The following is a 21,812-nucleotide window of genomic DNA, read 5'->3' as shown; positions in this document are numbered from 1 at the left end:
AAACTTAGCTGGTAAACGGTTCTCTACACTAATATAAAAGTTTCCCTAAATTGTAAGAGTCTCATGCCTGGACTGTACAAGCAATATGGTTTATGCTGAACACATGCTTTCTTTCCGGAAGTCTGAATTTGGTATGTCCTGGCAGAGGATGCCTATCTGACTGACACCTGATTAAAAAAAACTACGGTTTCCTAGGCTTAGGTGAGCTTCCTTAGTAGTCAAAACTTAGCACGTATCGTCACAACTGCTAGAGGAATGAAGTGTGTCTTCCTGTGACTCCACTAGGAGAGAATTTTAGAAATTTGTGCCTATTTCCTCCAGACTTTGCCCCATGCTCCTTTTCAAACCTTTATGGGGCTGATTTTGCTCTGTATCCTTTTGCTGTAATAAATCTTAGCCTTGAGTACAACTATTATGTTGAAACCTGTGAGTTCTTCCGGTGAACCACTGAACTGAGGAGTGGTCTTAGGGACCCTCAGCACACCCATACTCTGCCTTATTATACAGACACGTAAGGTGTAAGTTTCACTGATACAGGGAATGAAAAAAATAATGAGTTGTCTTGGTCTTGTTCCTCTCCTTTTACTTCCACATCAACTGACTACCAAATTCTTTAGGTCCTTCCTTAAAATATCTTATGAATCGTCCCTTCTTATTTCCTACCTCCCACTGCCACCAGATTAATCTCCCTAAAAGTTCAACTTCATGATGTCTAGACCATGATCACAAATCTCCAACAGCTTTTTAATGTCCACAAAAGTGTCACCAAGCATTCAAAGTTTGGTACAGTCTAACCTCTCTAATCTTAAAGTCCATTACTCTCCAAGCAATATGTCCCTAATATATCGCACTTACACCTCCAAGACTTTTATCATATCACCTCTTCCACCTGGAATGCTATTCCCCTCCCCCTTCCTTACCTAAACCTACACATTTTTCATGGTCCAATTCAAGTCCCACTTCCTCCAAGAATTCTTCCTTAATTATTTGCACCCATACTCATCTACATATTTGCTTAATTCCAAAAGTACTTGGCTTTTATTTTATTTTTTATTTTTTTGGCTGCACCTTGCAGCACGTAGATTGGAGTTCCACAACCAGGGATCGAACCCATGCCCCTTACAGTGGAAGCATGGAGTCTTAACCACTGGACTGTCAGGGAAGTCCCAAAAGTACTTCGCTTTTGAACACTAATTAAATGTTGCCTTGGATAACTATTTTATATACATATATATACATATACACACATCATATTTCTTGAATTAGCCTATGAAGTCCATCAATTTATAAATTCCTTCCGTCTAGTGACTATTTACACTGTAAACTGCTTTATTCCCAGTACACAGTACAACCTAGCATATAATTAGCAAATAAAAATTACTGGCTGAATAAGTGAATGAGAACAAGGTATACATCTTTCATTTCTTTTGTACTCCCTTCAGAGTATATTTCAGTATGACGTGAGATCAGGGGTTAGGGGAGAGAATTGTCTAGGAGGATATGATCCTCAAGTTTCTGGTTGAATGTCACTCTTCAAAACTGAGAAGGGAGAGAAGCTGGTTTAAGGGGAAGAAATTAATAAATTCAATTTCAATGTTAATTGAGACATACATAAAGGATACTCGAGTAGAGATATCCAATTAGATATACGACTCTGCAGCTCAGGAGTAAGAACTGACTAGACACAGAGATCTGGAAGCCATGGAAGTGAATGAAGGCAGCATACAGCATAATTAGCAGATCAAGCGCAGATTTTTGGTGACTATAAATGGGTGGGCAAAACCCACAATGAAGGCTTAAAAAGCCACAGAATTGAAGTCACAGAAGCTAAGAGAAGAAAATATCCTAAGAAAGTAGCTAATACTACAAAATAAAAAAATAACAGAATTAAAAAGAAAACTAGTTCAAGATACACTGAGCATGTGTTTATACCTAGTTGCAAAGTAGAAGTCTGACTTTAATTCTAGGCTACAGAAGTATTCTTTTGGGTACCAAACAGTTTTTCTTGTTTTTTTTTCCTTCCTAATTGTTTCCCAATTAGGAAAAAAAAAAAAAAAAAAAAAACCTTTTTATTTTTAATACTTCCCAACACTTAAAAAAGCAAAAGACCTCACATAAAATTGATATACTGAAGGAATAAACAACACTGGGACCCGTTCCTACGTGACAACAACATGTGAAGCTGAGCAGTCTCTGCCCCCTTTAGATGAGGTATGTTTTCTCCAGGTTTCACTTTTCCAGCTTTCACTTGGCCTTCTTCATTTACTTTATGAGCTAAGCTCACGTAGGCATTTATGTTCATGATCTCTGACATATATCTCTCCTCCCTCCCCATGACTCAAAATCATGATGAATCTTTAAAAGGTATAAATCCATAATAAACCAAAAAATAAAAGAGACTAAGAAAGATTTCAAGAGAAAAGGGGTGGCAGAATACTGATTAAGCAGGGTGGAGGAAGCAGCAGCCTAAAGCACATGTGAAGGGAGCCACAGTTATAGGAGACAGTTAGCTCACCTAGTAGAACCCTAGAAAGGCCCCAGGCTCAGAGAGAAATCAATGACAGGTAGAGATCAGAAAACAAATACATTGACCTTTAACTAATCACAGTACAGCCCTTTCTGCTGATTCAGTCAGGAAGAAGCCTGGTGGCAGGTAAAAGTTTTTCTCAAAACAAACTGAAAGAAGTGTCTGGGGAGAACTAAGGAAGCAAGTGTGGGTGTTTGTGTTCCAGAGTGGCCTCCCACATTCTGGCACTGGGGAAGGGAGGTTTGTGTCTCACCAAAGGAAACTGTTCCCCACTCACTGTCCTGAAAGGAAAGAGGCAAAATGACAAACAAACATCACTGTAGTAACTTGTTTACTGTAAGCCCTCCTACACTATTTAATAGTTTCAACTATGTACTGCCATAAGGAAAAGCAACATATTTTTAAAAGAACAGAAGAGTACAAGGATGCAAGGTAAGAAAGCAGAAAGAAAATTTGATAATTAAGAATTCACTGGTAACTTTCACCAAAGAAAGTTTAGTGAAGTATAAGTTTGGAGCTTGTTTACAGTGGGTAGAAGAGAGAGCAAGACAGGAAGAGATGGGAAACTATGACTACAGCCTATTCTTTCCTTCAAAGAATATGACAATGAAGTTGAAAGAAAACACAAAGGGAGATATTGGATTCAAGGAAGACTGGTTATGTTCAAAATAGTGGAGACAAGAGGAATATGCAAGGGGCAAGAAAGACAGAAATAAGAAAAACAGACAAGGAAGCTGAAAGCACAGAAGGGAGGGAAGAAACAGGTTATCAATCTTAGAGGAGATAGAAGGTGATGTTAACAAAAGGACAGGAAATAAAATAACCTTGGTTATGAAAAGGGATAACTTCTTCTGAGACAGAAGGAAAACAGAGTATTTTCAGATTTAAAGAAATACATATGGTCTACAGGTAGCAAGATGATAATTTATAACTGATAGCTCCCATACTCACAGAAAAATGAGAAATAAGGCCATCTGCAAAGAAAAAAGGGGAGTAGAAATGGAATGTATGACTTGAGGGAAGTTGTAACATTAGGTAGCATCCACTGAGGGGACTACGAGAGAATAAATGACAACATAAAAGAATTGTCAAGTGATCCTGAGGGTCCAGCTGCAGTCAGAGACCATGATTATGCAGTGTCACCAAACCGCATCACCATCTAATTTTCTTAGCAGCCCTCAGAAACCCAAGTATGAGTGAAGAAGAAGGGTTCTCAGAGGCAGGATAAGGGCAGCAGAAAAACAAATCTAGACTACTAAGGGTACTGGTAAGAAAACGGTATGATGATTCTGAATAGGGTTCAATATCTAGCTATGAATGGAAGGGGAAAGAAAACTAGTAATTGTAGAGAAATGTGGAATTAAAGAAGGGCTTTGAATCTATCCACCATCCACCTGTCCTCCTACATAGTTATCTGTAAGATACTGGGATAGGTTTATAGATTTTAGGAAAGGCTGGATAAGGTTGTGCTTTAATTGCACAGAAAGAGGAAGAGAGAGGGAAAGGAGAAAGGGGGTAAAATAGAATGGGAAAAAGAAGGAGGGGAAGAGAAAGAGGAAGAACTAATATATGTTATTTTTCTGATATAGTTAATAAATTATATGATGCCATCTATACTCTCTTACCTAGTTTTCTATGTGCACATTTCTAAAACAACTGCTTGAAAGAAATTTTATATAACACACCATGTGAAACTAGCTATATTCTAAACAACAAATCACATTTTTCTCTAAAACAGACTCACTGCTTTAAAAAATGTTATATGTAAAATTAAATGCAACCGTTTCACAAAGTTTACAATTTGACATTTTATATACATTTTAACTTTATCATGACTTCAAAAACTCTCTAAAGAGGTAAAGAGTATTCAAATTGCAGAAATTCCTTCAGCTCACTGATACTATAAATATATGTCACTTTTCCCTAATTTTCTTTTCATGTTCACTTATTTTAGAAATTCTTGGTTGATGAAATAGCTTACAAAATAGCAGGTAATACAATAAATGCAAACATCGTAATACATTTTCCATTTTACAGACCTTACTTAATCGTGACTGAAGTACCAAGAGTTTGTTGTATTCTTCCGTTACTTTGTTGAGAAGAGTTTGCACATTTTCTTGAAAATCTAAATGATAAACAATTATAATAATTTCACTCCACAATAAAAGTCTGCTTCTTTCAATAAGTATTATTCGTCTATTCATAACTTTAGAAAATTGCCTGCTAGAAGTAAAATTCATATATTTAGTAACCAACAATTAAAACCTCATTAATGTGGAACACCTGCTACAAAGATTAACCTGACAATTTCATATTAAAATACATTAATTTCTTTTGGCATTCATTAATTTGTACATATTTGTTCATTCTTCATACAAATGGACGGGGTAGGAAACATTTTATCTGTGAAGGAATATCAAAAACATTAATTGAGGTTATAATTTGTAAAAATGAACTAATATAGGATTCCTATTAAGAAAGATAACTGAATGCCCTATTCTTTTTTAAAAAAATAAAACCCCGACATAAACTTATTCAATAAAATACAACTTTTAAAGGTTTGGATCTATGGTATAAAATTAAGAATTATAGTGAGGAAAAGATAGAAGTAGAGGAACAGAGGATAAAGAGACAAGGAAACTTGTAGACAGCTTTGGTTCTCTTTATATCACAATTACTGCATTGTAAAACTAAAAATGTACATTAAAGATTTAAGATTTCATGAACCTGAAAAAACAAGATGTTAAGATAACTCAAATTGGCTAAGTGATAAAATCATGAATTAACAGAGAAAGTTAATCAGTTCATTTAAGAAAATTGCTCTGTTCAATAATGTGGTAAAGCCTTTATTACCTTGAACTTCATATGTATAATCTTGCAATTCTAGTTCTTGATTTTCAGAAGTGTGAACACAGGAAGTCTCTTTCTCTTTCTCTTCTACATTTACTTCACATTTTAAAGCAGGAGTATAATGTTCACCAAGGACACTGCAAAAAGTCTGTTGACAACAAAATTAGGTATTTTATGGAATTAAAATTTTGATTTCTGCCACTAAAGATCATTAAACACTATTTTTCTATATGCAAAAGACAGTCAAAATGGCACAGAAAAATCAGTAAGAAAACACTCTTCCGTATATCAAATCAATCTGCAAAAGAAATAACCAAGTCTAAATCTTTCTCTCTCCACATATAGAATGTGAAATTCTTCTTACACCAGGAAAACACTGATAGTCTTCATTATCTATAATATATATCAAATATATCTATCAAATTATAACTTTTTGCTTCTTCCTAATAATGAATATATCTTATACTTTAATCTACCACTTTCTGGCTTGGATCCTATCGTGATGTTATCTTTGTAAGGTCAACTACCCTTGAAAAAACACCAAAAGATGAGGACAGAAGTTCAAAAAGTAGTCTATAAATTCTATAGAAATTATAATATATGAAGTAGGAGAACACATTCATAGACTTTAACATAAGAGAATACTATTCTGTGGTTTATACACAGAAAAAAATAAAAAACATTTGACACATCATTCTGGTTTTTCTCCTGAGCAACAGACAATTCTATCATCACTTACAAATAACATATGCCGCATAATCATTTCATAAGCCCTCTAAATAAGTTTCACCTTTGCCCCTCATGCAACTGGAAATAACAATCGACAACTTCTAGACTTAACCAATTTGTTTATTGTTGCTATTTCTTGAGATTTGCCTAAAAGTTAAACTACACTATCTATTAATAATTGACTTTATTAAATTTTCAACACAGTCCCTAAGGTAGAATTTTATCATAAATTGATAAATTGATTCAGGTTGGTAGAAACCTGAAGGATCACCCAATTTACAGGTGAGGCAACAGACCCAGAAAGATGAAGTAACTAGTCCATAGTAACATCAACGATTAGTGACAAAACCAGGTTTCACGATGAACTCCAGGGGACCTCTCCATTACAAGTTGATTCATATTTCAACTTCAGATTAGGGGTCAAGTAAAAACATTAATGGAAGAAAAGAAAATATAAAGTCAGCTTATAAATAAACTACTGTGACTTGGGCCCTCTTTCCATATTTACAGACTATCAACAATGGATATGAAAGGACAATGCCTGAACCCTTCGGCAGAAGTGGAGGCTGAATGAATGTGGTATTTCTGACTTTCTTTTGCTTTTTTGAATACTGTTTTTGAACTATTCTGTAGGTAATCAGAATCAGTAAGGCAGCTTTACCTTCCCAACTAATACCATCCTCCTCCCTCTTCGATTTACAAATACACAGGCTGGGATGGAGATCTGTGACAAGCCTAGGCATGTATTTTAAATTTTGAACTATTTCAAATATGCAGAAAAAATAGTTGATCTATTACTTAGCTGTAACAAATACTAATATTTTGTCATATTATATCCATATTTTTAAAAAGAAATTGAACATTACATACAGATTTGAAGATTTCTGAATTAAGTACTGCTTACGTATTTCATTCACCTGTCTCTCTGCCCAGAGGTGATTACTCTAACATGCATGTTTTTATACTTTTTTCTTTCGAGATTTGCTGATATTAGTACACCTAGCAAACACTGCAATATGGTGTTCCATTGTACAGATATAACACAATTTGTTTATTCATTTGCCTGTAGATAAAAATGAGTTGTTTCTAATTTTTGACTTAACATAGACATTCTTGCAATGAACTTATCTGGTTGTGCACAAATGTGAGCCTAAGTAGAAGTAAATGCCTGGGCTGTGTGATGTACATATCTTCAACAATATACCTTGCCAATCTGCTTCTCAAGGTAGTACACTTCCACCAGCAGTGTAGAAGCGCTCCTATTTCACCCGATCTTCACAAATATAATTATACTTGGCATAATTATAATTGGCAATCTACAGTGTGAAGTCTTATCTCACTAGTCTTGTGCAAGATCCCCAGGTAAGTCATCAAATCACTCAACCACCAAAGTGGGCAGGGGTATGAGATAGACCTGCTTAAGGCTCTATTGGTCTGTTTTTTTTAATTAGGCACACCTTTTGTGTATTCTACTGCTGAGATAATTTACCTAAATTTCTTTTGTTTCAAACTGATTATCAGGAAAACATTTAAATGCTCATTTTAAACTTAAAAACTCAGCAATATTTTCTTTTTCTTTTTCTTTTTTTAATTTTTATTTATTTATGGCTGTGTTGGGTCTTCGTTTCTGTGCGAGGGCTTTCTCCAGTTGTGGCAAGCGGGGGCCACTCTTCATCGCGGTGCGCGGGCCTCTCACTATCGCGGCCTCTCTTGTCGCGGAGCACAGGCTCCAGATGCGCAGGCTCAGTAATTGTGGCTCACGGGCCCAGTTGCTCCGTGGCATGTGGGATCTTCCCAGACCAGGGCTCGAACCCGTGTCCCCTGCATTGGCAGGCAGATTCTCAACCACTGCGCCACCAGGGAAGCCCCTCAGCAATATTTTCTAAATACAGTTCCAAGATAAGACAGTAGGGAAAACTAACTCAGATGATTCTGCCTATCAAATTTGTAGTAACTTAAAATTTAGCATTTCTTGTCTAAAAGTACTTTCTAAAAAAAAAAATCTTTATTGGAGTATAATTGCTTCACACTGTTGTGTTAGTTTCTGTTGTACAACAAAGTGAATCAGCTATAACGTATACATATATCCCCATATCCCCTCCTTCTTGAGCCTCCCTCCCACACTCCCTATCCCACTCCTCTAGGTGATCACAAAGCACCAAGCTGATCTCCCTGTGCTATGCAGCAGCTTCCCACTAGCCCGTCCATTTTACATTTGTAGTGTATATATGTCAGTGCTACTCTCTCACTGTGTCCCAGCTTCCCCTTCCCCGTGTCCTCAAGTCCATTCTCTACGTCTGCGTCTTTATTCCTGCCCTGCCACTAAGTTCATCAGTACTGTTTTTTTAGATTCCATATATGTGCATTAGCATACGGTATTTGTTTTTCTCTTTCTGACTTACTTCACTCTGTATGACAGACTCTAGGTCCATCCACCTCACTACAAGTAACTCAATTTTGTTCCTTTTTATGGCTGGGTAATATTCCACTGTATATATATATGTGCCATATCTTCTTTATCCATTCATCTGTTGATGGACATCTAGGTTGCTTCCATGTCCTGGATATTGTAAATAGTGCTGCAATGAACACTGTGGTATATGTATCTTTTTGAATTATGGTAAAAGTATTTTTAACTAATACCTTACCTGTGTAAAATGAGAACATTCTTCAGACACTGCTCTGTGAAGTTTTCCAATGAGCATTTGTAAAGGCTTCACTTCATCACCTAATAGAATAGATATCACATTAAAATGTTCAGTTTACATACTTAGAAACTATTTTCATATTAAACCTATGTCAACTGGAAGCTTCCTGGCAATAAGATTAGTTTTAAATTCTTTATTTCTTTCAATGTTATTTTGTGCTGCTCAATGTTAACCATCTAAGATAATTAGTAGGATTTTCAATTTATATCCCACAAAATGGTACAAAGAAGTGACTTAACAATTTTTTTTACTACAACCCAATACAAGAAATACATCATACAGCATAACCTATTACATATATACATCCATATAAAACTGAAACAAAAATTTCACAAATCAATATTTACTCTTTCTACATGCTATGCACACCAATGTGTTCTGTTCTACTTTATCACTAGACTGACTTCGTCGCCCATTAACGGACCCATTAATTAACTTGTAGTCTGAAACACTACAGATTCTATCTGAAGAGGATACCAATACAAACAATATATGCTTAAAATCTTATTCAATTGCCGAAGAACTGCTGAAGTGAAAAACTATGGTATTCTTATTTAAGCCACACTTTAAATTCTACTCTGTTCAACAAAACAATTCCAAACTTATGAACCACCTCATTCACAAAGGCAGATCTGTCAAGAGTGGGGGCCTAAAGATACCTTGAACAGAGGAAATCTAATTTAATTGAGTAATTAAATAAGTATTAAAGGTAAAAGTTAACTGCAACTAGTCTTCCACTTAAGGTTCCTTAAATATTGCTGCTTACACAGTACCATCTTAGTCTTTGGCTCACTATACAGTCTCCCAGGGCATCTCATTCTTGTCCTTGGCCTCAAATGATCTTTTTTTTAAACATCTTTATTGGAGTATAATTGCTTTACAATGGTGTGTTAGTTTCTGCTTTATAACAAAGTGAATCAGTTATACATATACATATGTTCCCTTGTCTCTTCCCTCTTGCGGCTCCCTCCCTCCCACCCTCCCTATCCCACCCCTCTAGGCGGTCACAAACCAGGATCAAATGATCTTTTGATTTACAAATCTTTATCTTGTGCCTAAACCTCCCTCTTAGGTTTCAGCTTTCTATTTTCAACTGCCTACTAAATATCTCTTTTTTAAAAATTAATTAATTAATTAATTTATTTGTGGGTTTTTCTTTTTAAACATCTTTATTGGAGCATAATTGCTTTACAATGGTGTGTTAGTTTCTGCTTTTAACAAAGTGAGTCAGCTATACATATACATATATCCCCATATCTCCTCCCTCTTGCATCTCCCTCCCATCCTCCCTATCCCACCCCTCTAGTTGGTCACTAAGCACCGAGCTGATCTCCCTGAGCTATGCGGCTGCTTCCCACTAGCTATCAGTTTTACATTTGGTAGTGTATATTAGTCCATGCCACTCTCTCACTTCATCCCAGCTTACCCTTCCCCCTCCCCATGTCAAGTCCATTCTCTACATCTGCGTTATTATTCCTGTCCTGACCCTTAGATATCTCTTTTTCAACGTCAACAGGTATTTTTAACTCAACGTTCCAAGCTTAATTTACTATTTTTTCCACAAATCTGGTCCTTATCCTCCTCATGACTGGAGTCACCCCTCAATCCAATTACTCAAGCTAGAAACTTAGGGATCATTCTCAATTCCTTCCCCTTTTACTGCTAATATTAACTGCAGACTACAGCCTACCTCTTTAACTCTTAAACTTTCCTTCCTTCTCCAATCCCCAATGACATTTTAGTTCAACGTCTTAATGTTAACAGAATTACTGCCAAAGTTGCTTAACTGGTCTTCCCATCACTTATCACCTCCCCCAATTTGCCCCAATGCTGTGATCTTAAAATAAAAATCTTATGATGTTACTCCCACTATTGAAAATCCTGCATTAGGTCTTATCATCATTGGCATAAAGGTTAAACATGCTTCACTTAGGGTATATGAAGCCTTTTCTTATCAAGCTCCTGCCAATCTTTCCATCTTTATCCCTCAGTACTTTTTCACACACCTTGAACTCTCAACTCTCCAAAATGGATGCAGTCTCTCATGCCTCTACATTTAAGACTCAAGAGCTTTCGCTAAAATTCTAACCTCCCTACTCCTGCCTACTGCCTCACTCTTCCAGGCAGTACTAGACTTTTCTCCTCTCTCCTTCCATTCTTTCTGTTCATTCTTCTAAAATAGAAATTTTCCTATTGTTTTCTAAGAGTTTATTTTATATTGCTTTCCCACAGGATTGTTGACTTCTCGGGGAAAATAACTCAGTGATTTTTAGATTTCTCAAGCACTTAAACGAGTATCCTATGATTATGTGAACAAATGAGTCCAGGACTGGAATACCCAGTCATGTTCCTCTATGGGGTCTAAGTCAAGAACAGAATCATGGAGTGGTGGGCTCTAAGTGATACTTATTTGTTTCATAATACTTATAATTTTGTTAGAAATCATTTACCTGTTTCTTGTGTTTTTATATTCTGTAGCTCTAGCTGGTGTATTTTCTGAAGTTCCTTGATCTTATCCTCTTGAGCAGAAATAAGCTCCTGCTTAAGACTGCAAAGAGCTTTATCTTTTTCCTTTTTCATATATTCACGAACCTGATCCACATGAGTTGAATAAACCAGGGAGAGGCAAATACGTTGAGCTTCCATCTGTAGCCTTAAATCATTCTTAAAGTAAATTAATGTGTAGGTTAGAATATTTTTAAATGACAAATCAAGTAATTTAACTTTTTTTTTGCATATACTGATTACAAGGGAGGAAATACATGAAATTATAGTTTAAAATTTCGTGTAAGAGAAGTGACGTCTAATTTAATTTTTTTCTCACTTATTCTGTTGCACTGACCTACCTATCTTTTTCAAGGAAAATAGCACAATATTTTCATTACTTCAACTTCAGAGTAAATTTTGATATTTGGTATAGCTAGGATGGCCTGATCTTTCATTTTTGTTCAAAAATAACATTTTAAAACAAGTATAGAGAAATGCAAATAATAATGTAATAAACACTATGTACACACCCCTCAAATTAACAAATACAATTATTTTATCTTTTTTTTTCATTTCTCTCCTCCCTACATATTTTTTTGGTTTAGAAAGAAAACATAGATAAAATTTAATCTACTATGTTCTCATTCCTCCTTCCCCAGAGGCCATTATCATAAATTTGATCATAAATTTGCTGCAAGTACAGTTCATTTCTTATACTCTCACTTCTCAATCCATCTATAAACAATGCATTATATTTTATGTTTTTAAGAATTTACATAAATGGTGCAAAATGGTATTTATTTTGCAAATTACTCTTCTCATTCAATATACTTCTGAGATCTATCCATGGAGATACAGATGAATTTAACTGTGGTATTATATATATGAATATAGCACAATTTGTCCATTTCCTTTTTGGAGATCAACTGGATTATTTCTAATTTTTCTGATATTTTAAAAAATGCTACAATAAGTTCATATACATACGCCCTTGTACATATATGCTAGTGTTTCTCTAGTGTAGTGGTTCTCAAACTTTAGCACACATCAAAATCACCTGGAGTGCTTATTAAAACAGATTGCTGGGCCCCCCCTCCCAGAGCGTCTAGTTCAGGAGGTCTCATGTGGGCCCCAGAATTTGAATTTTAACCTGTTTTCAAGTGATGCTGATGCTGCTGGTCAGGGACTACACTGAGTGCCACCGAGAAATGTAAATGCTGCATCACAGATGATGTATATTAACTGCATTAGATTTTAACACATTTTTAAAATATAATTACACCAATTTACACTGATATTTAACATTGTAGGTGAATACTCATATCCTCACATTCTCGTCACACTTTTTATTGTGAAACTTATTTTGCCAATCTGACAGGTATAAAATGCTATTTTATTGTTATATCAATTTATAATGTTGAAAGTATCTTTTCATGTTTATGAGCCAATTAGTTTAGTCCCAAGAGCAGAAGTATTTTTGTGGCTTCAGCATTATTTCTAAGCATATTTGGATTCCTTAGGTGTTATTATGTAAGTTGTTGCTCAATTTCTTCCATGAGCTTCCTTCCACAGACACACACCTCACTCCTCTCCCCATCACTAAGGGGGTTTGTCTTGGTAGTGATGAGTGGGGCAGGGACAGCATATGGGTTTGCCTCTGTTTACTTTATGGAAGTTAATGTCAAGGAGATGCTATCTGAATGTCACTGAAAATGTCTTTAGTTAGAAAAAATAAAATTCTTACTGAGAAAATTTGACCATTTTGACAGCTTCAGATTTAGGTCCTCCCCCAGTAATGCTTTTTAAAAAAGTTTAAATGATCTCTGGCATTTTTAGGAGTGATTACATTAAAACCAATTATGATTTTCAAAACTATTTCAGATATTTAACAAAGCATTAATAGTTACGCAGTTAGAACATCTTAACTCTATTTAGGTTATTAAAATGTAAAATATCCTTACATCTGATATAAGATCATAAATGTGAGTACATTTATTAGAAGTAAAAAGAAAAAACTTTCCAGTGGCTTCCTACTGTATACAGAATAAAATCTCAACTTCTTACGCAGTCTGTAAGGCTCTACAAGATCTGGTCTTTTGCTTCTTCAAACTCTTTTTCTTCCACTCTCCTTCTCTCAAACTCAACTAAATACGTCTTTATTCTGTTCCTCCAACTCATCTCCGTCATCACAATTGCTCTAATTTCCATGTGGCAGACTCCTCGCTGTCATTCAGGTGGCAGCTCAGATGTTAATTCCTCCTAGACACCTTTCCTGACCACCACTACCCACCATTCTCTATCACATTATCTGTTTTATTTTCTTTATAAAACATCACTATTTCTTAACTATTCTACTTGTTTCCTCATTTATTGCCTGCCTCCCTCACTAGAATATATGCTCTTTGAGAGCAGGAACCTTCTTTCTCTTGTTCACCACTATTCCTACCTGGCAAGAGACTCAATAAATACTTGTTATAGAAATGAAGAAACACATAAAGCTCTAGTTAGCACCATTATACAAGATGTCCAGTGGAATTTTCATGTCATTTCTATTTCCAGAATCCAGCAAATATAAATCATCAGGAGTGACCTAGTATTACTCATTATATGCATTGTTTAACTGTATTTAGAATTAATACATTTTCCCCCCCTTGAGGGAAAACAAGACTCTGAGAAAACGCTAGGATTTAAACCAAGATTTTTTTCTCAGGGAAATATAGTTTCATAACTACTGAACAACTATATGGAGTACTAAAAAGTTTGAGAGTTAATTTTCAGTTGTGGAACCTTGAAAACACCAATACAAAATGAGACTGAAACCAATCTTTGGGATTGCAACAAAATATTACAAAATAACTTTTCTAAAGCTCAGACTCTTGCTATTTAAACTCTTGCCTTTTCAAAGAAAATGTGTTCTATGTTCTATTTCCTGAGCAGATTAACTAAAAGATTAACTAAAAGAGCAGCAACAACATTTAAGACAACAATGTTTAAGAATAAAAAGATAAAAGAAATGATAGGCTTAAGTGAGAATTACATTACAGGGTTTACTTTCATTCTCTTGTAAGGTTAATTTATGTTTTATGAAGATGAAAACTTTTAGTATGAAATGTACGCTGTAGCATATACATGTAAGTAAACATACCTGTTCTGATTTAAGTACACTGAGCTCCTGCTGAAGTTTATCATTTTCACCTGGTTCAGTTGTCCCAAGTGATGATTCGTTTGTCACTGACGGCAAGTGATCAAAAAACCATTCTTGCTTGTTTTCTTTTCCAAGAGTCATATTTTCAAAAGGAATTTTATTTAACTCCATTATTTTTGATTCTTCACCAAAATCTTTACTTATTTTAGGAACAGACCCTCCAGAATCCCTGCTTGTCAAAACTCCATCTTTTAAAGAGCTTAAATGGACAGCACACACATTTGCATCTTCTGTCCTATTATGGTTAATTATGATTTCTAGCTCTCTACATCTCAATAAAACTTGCTCTTTTTCTTGCTTTAAAGATTTAACTTCTTCCCTTAGAAAACTAATCTCGCTATGTTTCTGTTTTAATTGTTCAGAAAGATCAGACAGTCTCTCTGACAGTTCTAATTTTTCTCGCTCGGTTACCTCAAGCTTTTCCATAAGTTCTGTTGTATCTTTCTCAACAACCTCACCAATTTCCAATGGTTCTGCTGTAAAAGTTTTGTCATCATCAAAGACTGAACTTTTTATTTTCACTATAGTTGGGTTTATTCTTTGCAAATGATGAAGCAGTTCACTAAGTGCTTTAAGCTTACTTTTATATTCAACTTCTTGTTTATTTTTACTGTCTTCTAAATCGGTTTTTACCTTGAGAAGGCAAGCATAATCCTCCTGTAACTCTTGATAATTAACTTCAAAATTTTTTTCAGCAAATGAAAAAGTGTTCCTTTGCTTTTCAATCTCTTCAGTTAGCTGAATACATTGTTTTTTGAGGTTCTCATTTTCCTCTGTAAGTATTTCTATTTCTTTTTGCCAGCTACAGTCTTTGGATCTGGACTTAACGGAGTCTATGAAAATTAATCTTTCTTCTTGGTTAACAGGAGTATATATTTTCAACATGTCTTCAAGGGCCTTCTTTTCATCTTTAAGAATGCTATTCTCTGCTTCAAGTTGTGCAAATTTTTCTTGAAGGTCATCCTCTTTTTCCTTCATTTGTTTCTCCAATAATTCAGTTTTAAGTTGTAATTCTTGAACTTCTTGTTCAAGTGTACCCTTTTCCTTTTCTTCTTGTCTGAGTATTTCAATTTCTTTTCGAAGTTCATTGATTTGAAGGGTCATTTCTTCTGATTTTGAATTCACAAGGGATTGCTGTAAATCTTTCAGCTTTGAAATTTCCAAAATTAACTGGTTCTGCTTAGTTATCAAATTGTCTTTTTCAAACTGCATGGTTTCTATCTTCTGGCTCATTTCATTCTGTAAGCCATCTATCTGTTGTTTATAGTGAATGCCCAAGTTATCTTTAAGCTTTTCAATATTTATTCGATGTTCAATTTCCAAATCTTCCTTCAGTTTGGAAAGTTCTTCTTCATGACTAAACAGGAGCTGTGTCCTCAGCCTCTCTAGCTCAGCTTCTTGTGATTCAGCCATTCTGTCTAATACAGCATTTTTTTCTCTTTCTAACATTTCAAGCTTTATCTTATAATGTGTAACTTCTGCTTCATGTTTTAATTCTAGTTCCTTCCTGGATTCAGATGCAGAAATAATCTCTGCTTTCAAATCTTTCACTGTACTAAGGGACTTGTGTGCTTCACTGAGTTTACTTTCTTGTTCAGCTATAGTCTGTCTAGCCCTCTGAATTTGGTCCCTTGAAAAGCTCAATTCTTCAAAAAGGTCTTCAAGCTGTCTCTGTAGAACAGACTTTTCTCCTGAAATTACTCCTAGTTCTTCCTTCAGTTTTTCCTTTTGAGAGTTAGTATCTTGCAATTTTATATTCAGTTCATTTATTGCCATATTCATTAAATTTATTTGATCTTCATTAACTGTAATATTTGGACATGATCTTAAAGCATTCTCCATTTCTCCCTTATGTCGTGTTTTAAGTTCATCTATCTGTGACATGTGTTGTTTTATTAATTCTTGTTTCATCTGTACTATCTGCTGCCCATACATCTCATCCAGCTCTGCCCGGAGTTGTTCTAACTTTCTTTGTGTTTCTTGTTCCATTCTTTGTAGAATATCAGTTTCAAATTGACTATCTTTATGATTTTTCTTCTGAAGTTCTTCAACTGTCCCCATTAATTGTTTTATTTCCTCAGAACACTGTCTTTCCTTTTGCTTGGAATTAGTCAGCTCTAATTTCATATTTTTTATCTCTTGGTTCTTCTGTACAAACTGTTCTTGTAATTCTTCCAGTAATTTATCAGCAGTTGTGACTTTATCCTTTAGCTCAAGAGTTTTTTTTTCTTCTTCTATTATTTTTGTATTTAATTCTTCAATGACTGCTTCCTTTTCCTGTATTTCTTTATTTGAGCTTTCTACTTTTTTATCCTGTTCCTTTATAAAGAAAAAATGAAAATATAAAAATGGCATTTTTAGTTCCTGGTTACTCATACCCCTTAACCCCATTACCAAAAGACTGACAGAAGACTGCTTTTTACATTATCCTACAAAAAGTAGCTGCTGAGCCTGCCCCTTAATTTTTCTTACGTCAATGAGACACAGGACTTGTGTAGTCAACACTACCTATGAGCAGTGTTGGCCTTCTTGGTGGGAAGAAATTTTTCTTACATTGCTATGACTAAATTTTTTAGTTGAAAACTTCAGTGGGATTAAAATGTGTCTAAACCATTAAACGTTCTTCTTTCTTATTAACTGATTAACATTCTATGTATTTAGTATTTGCAATAGCTAGAGCACTACATACTCCTTACAGTTCCAGAAGATAGTCCTAAAAATAAATCAGAGTTCCTCCCATATAGTATTTTAGTGACCTGAAGGTTTGGTGGGCAAGTGTTATGAAAAGAGTAAAACAACAAACACAGGTTCCCGTAGGTGAGCCTTAAGTTCACTCCTGGGGCTAAATGAATTAAAAGTTCAGGGATATGCCATGCTTAAGTGGTTGAATCGCAAGTGATATGCAAGACAATTATACCATTTATGGCATATCAATCTGATTCTAGATTTTTGGTGTGAACAGAAATTTGAAAGCAAGACAGATTTTTTTTTCCCCCCCAGTTCTGATTTGGGACTCTATTTTGGAACTGTGGATAAATCAAAACCCAGAACATATGCCGAGGTATGTCCCTATATCCCTAATCATTTGCAGAAGTGTTAGAGCATAAGGGAGTCGAGTAGAAGCCCTGGAAACAAAGTTTTGTCTCTGTTACTTAATTGCCTGAGTAGTTAAGGGCTGTAGTCCCAAGGACCAAAAAAAAAGTAAAATCCACAGAACGGAACAGAATATATGTAAAGTAATTAAAATCACCTTCAGGAGACAAAAGTCCAAGGCCAAGAGGACTTAAAGGCACCTCAAATGAATGTATTAACATACCTAAAAAAAAGAATGACAGGGCCTAGGAGAAAAGAAAGCCTCAGAGAGAAATATTGGCAGTGCCCATTTAAGTACAGTTCAGAAAAGAGAATCAAGGTACCATGAGACTTTGAGAATTCTAATCCCTCTGGGAAAACCATACCAAATGTAGAAAGCAAGGTAGGGGTCTATTGTAAACAGAATTAAGAATTTCAGTCCAAAGGCATGACCATTCCTACTGTGAGACGGATATATGAGGTTAACACAGCCTAATGCCACTGAACATTTGATTCCTCTAACATCCCTTGATCTCATGTTCACTTGAGCAAAATCCTATCAGCTTTCGTCTTGGTATCATATATCCCATCAATGTCACCATAAATTACTAGCAAGTACTAAGCCTTCAGACTTTAATTTCTGGACTAAAATATGACATTTAAATCAGTTTAATCTCTTTACATCTTGGTGTTTTCGCCTGTAAAATAAGGATGATATTATTTTCTCTATCTCACAGAATATGCTTGAATCTAAAATAAAATAAATATATTAAGGTATTAATTCTCACTGTGCGACATACACACATAATATATTTATATACTAGAAAAAAATCTGTAAGGCATTTGGAGTCTCTAAGAAAGTAAAGTCAGTTCACGGCAGTCAACTTCAGTTAAACTGTTAAGTAATTAGTCTTGAAAATGTTAATGTTATTATAAAATCTGTAATATTTATTTATATATCCTGGTTTTTCATGGGGGGAACCCTCATAAAATAAAAAGTATCGATTCAAAACTGTCCAACACCTGATATTACTGCAAACAACAATTCTTCATTCAATTATTAAATAGTACAAATTCATGGTTCACTTTTCTTAGTACCATTTATTCCAAAGTACATGGTTTTAAACCACTTATATGGTGTTGCAAAAAAAAGATAGCTCTGTGGTTAAGGATACAATCTCTCTATTTTTTGGAAACAGAACTGAGAGAGTAAGGAATAATATAGTTCCTGCCTGTGACGACTGTACCATGGGAACTTCAGAGGATTAGGACAGTAAGAATGAACCTGGAACAGTTAATGCAGTTGCCTCAGAAACCAAGACAGTTCCAACTATCATCCTAATGCCCTAGTCCCTCAGTTGCTTTAATGGAACTACTACTCAGGGATTCATTCAAAGAGAAAAAAAGGAAAAAATATGTATGTAATGAAAAAGGGACCGATAACAAAAGTATTCTTGCTAACATTCAAATAAACAAAGGTTATTCCCCCCACGAAAATGAATTACTTGAATTTTAAATAATCTCAAATTATACTGCCTACTGAATACAATATAATAAGTACAAAAAAACCCGAGTGCCCAGGCTCTTCTAGGCCTAGACTGACTTTCTACTCTTATCTCCTGGAAAGACTCATTTCCAAAGACTACTGTTTTCTAATTAAACTATTTTTTGATGCCTATATACACTTCTAACATGTTTCAGCCTGGGTCTTTATGCATACTCCACCCTCTCTAAAATGTCCTCCCTATCTCATCAGTTCAGATTCATAATTTATTCACTTATTTACCAAATTAGTATTGAGTAGCTGCTATGTGCCATATATTACACCAATTAGGGAGAAAACAAAGTACAATTAAAAGGGGATTGTTCCAATATACAGACTTACCTCAAATATCACCTTCCAGCTAAAGCCTACCCTGAATCACTTCCCTTATGAAGACCTACTAAGAATTTTCAAAACACTTTTTAACCATACTTAGCCTTATTTTGTGGTGTCTTGCGTACATGCCTACTAAACCATGAGTTCCAGTGAAGAAAAAAAGCACATTTAAACATCACTATCTCTTGCAAGAGCATGATGCAAAACAAGTGTTCCGTAAACATCTACAAAATGATTTTTAAATTACCTTGGTTGTAAAGCATGTCCATTTCATAATTTCAGTATCTTAATATTGTACATTTCCTATTTTCCTTAGAGACAGTCTCTGGAATCATACTACGTAGATTTGAAATCTGGCTCTACCAATTTATTACCTGTATATCTGGGCAATTTACTTCATCTTGCTTTGCCCTGATGTCCTCATCTGTAAAATGGGGGTGTTAATGGTATCTCTACCTCATAAGGTTGGTGTGATGATTCAATGAGTTAGTATGTGTATGATGCTTTGAATATTGCCTGGTAGCAAGTAAATAAAAATAAATGCTACCTAATACTTTTTTATTATTATCCAAACGATAGTCTTGTTTTGACAATTTCTCAACATCTTGCAGAAGAACCTCCTAAGTTTATAAAAAGTACTGTACTGTATGTATAGTCTGCCCTCATTATTCAAAGATTTCATATCTGTGAATTTGCTTACTTGCTTACATTTATATATAACCCTGAAATCAATACTCACAGTCATTTGCAAAAGTGCAAAGAGTGGTAAAAAAATTTGAGTTGCTGGGACTTTCCTGGTGGCACAGTGGTTAAGAATCCGCCTGCCAATGCAGGGGACACAGCTTCAAGCCCTGGTCCGGAAGACCCCACATGCCGCAGAACAACTAAGCCCGTGCGCCATAACTACTGAGCCTGCGCTCTAGAGCCTGCGAGCCACAACTACTGGAGCCCACGCGCCTAGAGCCCACGCTCCACAGCAAGAGAAGCCACCGCAATGAGAAGCCCGCACACCACAACAAAGAGTAGCCGCTGCTCGCCACAACTAGAGAAAGCCCATGAGCAGCAACGAAGACCCAAAGCAGCCAAAAATAAATTTAAAAAATTGAGTTGCATGGCACGCATGATTCCAACTGGCATCAAGCAAGGTGAGCACACTGCTTTTTTGTTTAAGTTCTCATATGGAGAGGACAAGGATGGAGACCATGAGAATGGAGATGGTAGGGGGTAGCAGAGCATACTGCAAGAAATTCTGGCTCTGGGTCAGTCCAATAGGGTTGGAATCCCGATTCTGGCAACTACTCGGGGGGAAGGCACCCTTAGGCAAGTCAGTTAACACTTCTAACCCTCATTTCTCTTTTGAAAATTAAACAAAATATAATCTACCAGGATGTTTTCTTAGGATTTAATATTATAATCTATATGATATGCACAACACTGTAAATCAAATATACTTCAATAAAATTAAAAAATAAAATACAGTGGAAAGGGCTTCCCTGGTGGCGCAGTGGTTGAGAATCTGCCTGCTAATGCAGGGGACACGGGTTCAAGCCCTGGTCTGGGAAGATCCCACATGCCGCGGAGCAACTAGGCCCGTGAGCCACAACTACTGAGCCTGCGCGTCTGGAGCTTGTGCTCCGCAACGAGAGGCTGCGACAATGAGAGGCCCGCGCACCGCGATGAAGAGTGGCCCCCGCTTGCCCCAACTAGAGAAAGCTCTCGCACAGAAACGAAGACCCAACACAGCCAAAATTAAATAGATAAATAAACTAAAAAAAAAAAAAAAAAATTTAAAAAAAAAAAAAAAATAAATAAAAAAAAATAAAATAAAATACAGTGGAAAGAGCAAAAAAAAATCTATATGATATGTATGTGTGTGTGCATGTATGTATGTGTATATATATCCCCTGGGAGCATTGAATAAGTGTTCCAGGCAACTTTATAACACATAACTACCATGAATAAAGAGAATCTGTATTTTTTTCTAATTAAAATCCATGAAACTTCATTTTGCCATGAAAATATTTTCAGAATTTCATAACCATGGCTAAAATGAGTAGAAACATCTCTAGATGTAAAAGAAAAAAAGGATAGAAGTTCTGGTTATAAATGTAGATTCTCCGGAGAACTCAATTTAACATAGGCCGATCACTTTCAAAGAACTCAGTAATGAGTATTATCCTCCCCCCCCAAATATTTATTTATTTACTTAGCCTGCGCCAAGTCTTAGTTGCGGCACTCGAGATCTTTGTTGCGGCATGTTTAGCTGCGGCATGTTTAGCTGTGGCATGCGGGCTCTCAGTTGCGGCATGCATGTGGGACCTAGATCGAACGTGGGCCGCCTGCATTGGGAGCGTG

The 21,812-nt window shown here is 35.6% G+C and overlaps 1 protein-coding gene across 11 annotated transcripts in view; it reads right to left on the bottom strand.

Moving 5' to 3' along the window:
* AKAP9 (A-kinase anchoring protein 9) overlaps positions 1-21,812 on the bottom strand; it is a 150,214-nt gene that overhangs the window by 91,135 nt on the left and 37,267 nt on the right. For all 11 annotated transcript variants that reach the window (XM_059933800.1, XM_059933803.1, XM_059933805.1 and 8 more), the window contains 5 exons: positions 14,447-16,825; positions 11,265-11,478; positions 8,755-8,834; positions 5,381-5,525; positions 4,567-4,652 (listed from right to left, as the gene is read on the bottom strand). In XM_059933800.1, the coding sequence (XP_059789783.1) occupies positions 4,567-4,652; positions 5,381-5,525; positions 8,755-8,834; positions 11,265-11,478; positions 14,447-16,825 (2,904 nt within the window). The remainder of the gene's footprint in view (positions 1-4,566; positions 4,653-5,380; positions 5,526-8,754; positions 8,835-11,264; positions 11,479-14,446; positions 16,826-21,812) is intronic.

The sequence above is a fragment of the Balaenoptera ricei genome, chromosome 9, assembly GCF_028023285.1.
Source record: "Balaenoptera ricei isolate mBalRic1 chromosome 9, mBalRic1.hap2, whole genome shotgun sequence".
NCBI classification, from domain to species: Eukaryota; Metazoa; Chordata; class Mammalia; order Artiodactyla; family Balaenopteridae; genus Balaenoptera; species Balaenoptera ricei.
The sequence above is the reverse complement of the archived record's forward strand: the minus strand, read 5'-3'. Positions and strand labels throughout refer to the sequence as shown.